We start from the raw sequence: 5,275 nt of genomic DNA on the forward strand, positions 1-5,275 counted from the left end.
TTCTCTTCTCTTCTCTTCTCTTCTCTTCTCTTCTCTTCTCTTCTCTTCTCTCCTCTCCTCTCCTCTCCTCTCTTCTCTTCTCTTCTCTTCTCTTCTCTTCTCTTCTCTTCTCTTCTCTTCTCTTCTCTTCTCTTCTCTTCTCTCTTCTCTCTTCTCTTCTCTTCTCTTCTCTTCTCTTCTCTTCTCTTCTCTTTTCTCTTCTCTTCTCTTCTCTGCAGTTGTGTAGGGTTTTTCCCCAGGGCACTGCCATTGTTGACAATGTGCTGGGCCTCATCCAGCAGTAGGTTCCTCTTGGAGCAACTGGCATTGACTCCATCAGGCATTGGGAAATCTTCCAGCATTTTCTCACAGAACCCCGCCTTGTAGCTCCCCACTATCAAAACCTTGCCATGCAAACCCAACACAGCTGGTGACTTTCTCATCACAGAGTGATGCAGTTTTCCACCATGATTCAACCTGAGTAGAGAAAGGTTAAATTTTTCTGTGATTTGAGCATTTTCTCTTCACTGATTCCAGTTTTAGAGCTTTCCACCATGATCACTGGGGAAATCCCTGTGTCTGCAGGGTGGAGCTACTACCTCCATCCACCCTCCTCTCTCTCCTACCTTCTCCAGCACCACTTTTAAGCAGGAATCCTACCACCACCACCACTCATTCCAGACCACTGGGACAGCTCTGGGCATGCTGATGAGGACCCACCATCCTTGAAGGCCATGGATGCAGTCACACAGGGACAGCATGCTCCCTTATCTGCTCTCCGCAACAGGGAGGTAGGAAACAGCCCAGCTCTCCACTGGCAGATCCCTCACAAAGGTCTTTCTGAGTCAGTGACTTCACCTAACTTCATCTGGGGCATCTCAGACCCAGACAAACAAAATTACTCTCAGTCTGGCTACTCCCGGATTCATCAAGTGCTCTCAAGTTGTTATCTGGTGGCAAGTTGCTGTTTGAGTTAGAAAAATCCCTATTAGTTATTACAAAACTCCAAAGTTTCCCAGCTCAGCATTTCTCAGTGCCATTTCCTGTGGGGCTGGCAGAGCCCATTGCCTGAAAACTCAAGCTGATGTTCCCCAAGCAGGGCAGGATGGACAGGGCAGCCTCCAGCTCCCCAAAACGCTGGAACAGGGCCACAAAGTCCCAGTTTCCCAGCATCAACACAGCAGGACTACCCACACCAGATCTCTGCCCACAACCCTGCAGAATGCCACACTGGTTTGGGGATCCTGTTTGGCCAGGAGGGGCCCCATCTCTCCACAAATCCCCCGAGGTGATGCCCTGCTCCTGCCCAGGTTTGTCCCCACATGGCTCTGCCATACTTTCTGTTCCTCTCCAGGTTAAGAAACTCAGGGACGGAAATCTGTGTGCAGATGAAGGATGCTTTACATGATCTGAAGATATTCAAATGAAACACGACAGAAGAACTTGCAGGATACTCAAAGGAAAATAAAAAGAAAACTGTTGTTATTGGAGTGGGTTACCCAGTTTAGCTACTTCCAATTCACGGTGTAGAGAAAGCCTTGAGATATGGAGAAATGGAGAATCCCCAAATCAGGCAGCCTTATATACTATGTGACCTGACTCCTGCCACTGTCATCTTACAGTGGAAATTTCATAATGCAAGATCAGAAGAAAATTTTGACTTGCACAAAAAAAGACCTGCTGCTCTCCTAATTGGGAGCAACTTTGGAAAGTGCAGATAAGGGAAAAATAAGTTTTTCCTTCTGGTTCAGCAATTTTACAGTAATAAATTGAGGTGCTTCCTCCAGAGAAGCACACACAGGTACAGATCACAATTCAGAGACTAAGAGCTGAAGGGGTCCAGCCAAAGCAGGTCATGAGCATCCTGGTCCAGGTCCTGCTCACCTTCCTGGCACTGTCAGCCTGCCTGGGTGACGTGGTCACTCCATGGAAACACAGACTACGGACCAACATGCTGAAGGAGAGCATCAGGCTGTTGGACCAGCTCCAACAGATGGAGGTAGGGCTGGTTGGTATTTTACCCACTGATGGGAGGGACAGACTATTTAACCAGGCTTGGAGGGAGCAATGCTGAGTCAGAGGCAGGTGATGAGCATGGGGTTCACAGGGCTCCTAGGGCCTGGCGGGTGGATGGACGTGTGTCTCTCTGTGCATGTGTCAGGATGGATCCGTGTTGTCTGGAGCCTGATTGCTCCTCTTCCTTTGTGTCTTGGTAAAGGTTTCCTGTAACAAAATGAACGTGACAAATATTTTTGCAGATGATAAGGTAAGAAAAAAACCCAATCATATAGTCCTGATGAGTACTGGGAGAGGATGCAGGGGGCCAGAGGAAAGCACAGGGTGGTGGGAGGCAGACAGGAAGACCGGGATCCTGCATGTCCTGGTATGGTGCTGTGGAAGAGCAAGGAGCCCACTGTGAGCCCCCAGCACAAATGTTGGGCTGCCCAGCTGGTTCTCACCACTCCCGGTGCCCTGCACATGTGCCCCCACCTTCCCACACCCATGTCCACCTCTAGCCAAAGCAGCATTGGTGGCTTTTGGCCACCCTGGGGACAGGGAAATGCTGGAGGATGGGCAGGGATGGGCACCTGTGCTTGGGCAGCAAACAGAGGTTTCAGCTTTTCAGAAAGGAAGAGAGGAAATCTCCCTTTGCCTTGGAGTGCTGTCACCAGCTCAGGCACCTACACATGCCTGTTGCATGGCATCTCAAGTGCTGGGTAGACACACTATCCCTTTTTAGCCCCTTATCTGGGGGAAGGCTCTACAGTTAGCACAAGATTTAATAGCAAATAATAAGGCTCTGAAAACTGCTGCCTAAGCCAAGCTCCCCAGCCCCTGAGTTCCTGCTTTCACAGAAAGCCCATGCCCTCACCTCATGCCACATTGGGTGGCATCTGAGGCATGCAGTGGCCTTCCCTGGTGGGCTGGAGCTCAGCACCCCTCAGGGGATCCCCACACCCATTCCGCCACAGGGAGCAGCTGTGGTAGTGAGAAGAGATGCCTGAGATGCTGCACAGCCCCACACTCACAGCTGCGCAGCTCACAGGGATGGGCTGGTCACTTGTTTGATGTGAAAGCTGAGAAAGAGCAGGCAGCACTGGGAACATCCCCCGGGGAAGAAAGTCACATAGTTTTTTTTATTGCCAGCAGCAACTCACTCCTCATCTTCCATGTGTCTCTGCTATAGGACTTCTCAAGCCCCTAATGAAGGCAAACTTTTCCCAGGTACTTTTGTTATTCCTGTAGCACCTCTGCCTGCTCAAACCAGCTTCACTCCCAGGGAACCTGCATGGAGCATCTCCACAGGGTCCCACATCCACACCTGCAGCAGAAGCACGATGCTCCAGCACAGGGGTGCTCGCTGCTGTGCCACACTGCTACAGCTTCTGCCGGGGGTTGGTTACTCCTCACCAGGAAAGGGATGGGAGCAGCATCAGGTGCGCACAGATGGAGCCAGGAAGCTTCATGAAGGCTTTGGCACCTCAATCTGCAATTTTCACCTATCCTTTAGAACAGAAATATATTATTTGTTGTGTTTTAATCTGCTGCTCATAAGCCATGAGCATACAAAAGAGTTTTTTAAAAAGTAATGTGCTTTTTCCCAGAGAGGTAACAATATGGAGATCTTATGCAAAGCTGCCACAATTGCTCGGGAGAGCCAGAGCTGCCACAGGTACCTCGAGGGCATTTACCACAACTTGCTCAGCCTGGTCTGGGGGACCAGAGCAGGGCACAAGGTGAGGCACAATTCCCCCTGCACGGCCCACAGCCCTCAAGCTTCTCCCTCGGTCACCATTTTTGTTTTACTCTCCCACCACTGTTAGCAGCCCATCTCAGGCTGCAGAACCCAATCCTGCCCCAGCAAGCTTCCTAACAGCCTCTTTTCCCATTCCAGAAGCCATGTTCTGTGGCAGCAGGCAGCACCACCTCACTAAAGAATTTCCTCAAGCAATTACACCAAGTTCTCCAAGAAGAGTATAAGAGTCGGAAGTGAAAAAACACTTTTGTTTTTAAACTATGAGCCTATTTTTCAAAGATTATTTATAATAATTCTTTAAATAAATGTATTTTTGGACTAAATGCACTGGCATTACATAGGATGTTACACAAGGCAACAGTTAAGAGAGTTACAAGTTTATGGGCACAAGGGTGGTGTGGCTAGGAGTTGCCAAACAATCTGTCCTGCTATGGCATTAAGCTCATGCTAACATGAGGAACAGAGGTCTAAGCAGAAGGAAAAGCCCAAGAGAAGGCAGAGGGGAGAAGCCAGGCCACAAATGGGGCATGCTCCTGAAAGGTGGGAACTCAAAAGTACATGCTCGAGCTGCAAAGGCAGAAGCCAGGTCTGGAGCTAAGCAAGTTCACTCCTCACTTTACTTAAAGCCTATATTACTATATATATATATATATATATATATATATATATATGGCGCAGCCCATTGGGGCCCAGGAGTGAAGAGGCCAGGAATGTGCAGGGTTTGGTTCATGTATCAGCTGAGTCACAGGACTCTGGGGAGCTGCAGAGGCTGCAGACCACGGAAAACCTGGTACCTACGAGCTGAGCAGGCTGGGAGGCCACAGGCACTGCCAAACAACACAGCTCACGCAGCAAAGGAAAGAGTCCTGAACATTTCCAACTACTGCAGGTAAATTCACAGCACCTGGACCAGTACAGGGTGTGACTGGTTTGTGTAACACAGGAGACAAAGCCAGGACAGCATGCGAAGACTTCTCCTCATCAGCTACACCCCCTCTGCAATACACACACCAGAAGAGGCAGAGCACAGGCAGCACTGACCGTGTAGGGGCCCAGAAGCTGCTCTTGCAGTGCCCTGGCTCAGTCCAGGACCACCCCAGCAGAGGATGAGCTTAAACAGGGGCTCAAGCAGCTCTTCAGGCACATCTCTGGCTCGGCAGCCTCATCCCACTGGTTCTCTCTGTAGTCTTGCAAAGAATCCTCTTGTTCAGCCCTGTCCACCTCTTTCACGAGGTTTTGCTGCCCACTGCCCTGGAACTTGGCAACAAGGCCCCCACACACCCCACAGTACCTGCAGTAACTTCTCCAGCGCTGTGCAGCTCAGAGCTACAGCGGCATCTCACTCACCCTTCCTCACCCAGCTCCCGACACAAGTGAATTAAGAAGATGTACTATGTATAATATTATTTGGAAAATACGCTGTCTTGGTTTGGAGACAAATTCAAGGAAAAAAACCACTGAAATGAGTGTTTTTCTCTAGAGAGAGGACTTCACTAACTCCCTTTTCTTCTGCCACTGAGAGAAATGGATACCAGGGGA

The 5,275-nt window shown here is 49.7% G+C and overlaps 1 protein-coding gene across 1 annotated transcript; it reads left to right on the forward strand.

Annotated features, from left to right (window-relative positions):
• Window positions 1-1,793: 1,793 nt before the first annotated feature.
• On the forward strand, window positions 1,794-3,973 carry IL4 (interleukin 4). The gene is made up of 4 exons (XM_042014532.1): window positions 1,794-1,978; window positions 2,198-2,245; window positions 3,585-3,716; window positions 3,875-3,973. The coding sequence occupies exons 1-4, from the start codon at window positions 1,835-1,837 to the stop codon at window positions 3,971-3,973; spliced, it is 423 nt and encodes a 140-aa protein (XP_041870466.1). The 5' UTR covers window positions 1,794-1,834.
• The last annotated feature ends 1,302 nt before the right edge of the window (window positions 3,974-5,275 follow it).

Source organism: Corvus kubaryi, unplaced genomic scaffold, assembly GCF_017639235.1.
Source record: "Corvus kubaryi isolate FWS band 111438036 unplaced genomic scaffold, C.kubaryi_AGA036_p1.0 split2-37374, whole genome shotgun sequence".
Classification (NCBI taxonomy): Eukaryota; Metazoa; Chordata; class Aves; order Passeriformes; family Corvidae; genus Corvus; species Corvus kubaryi.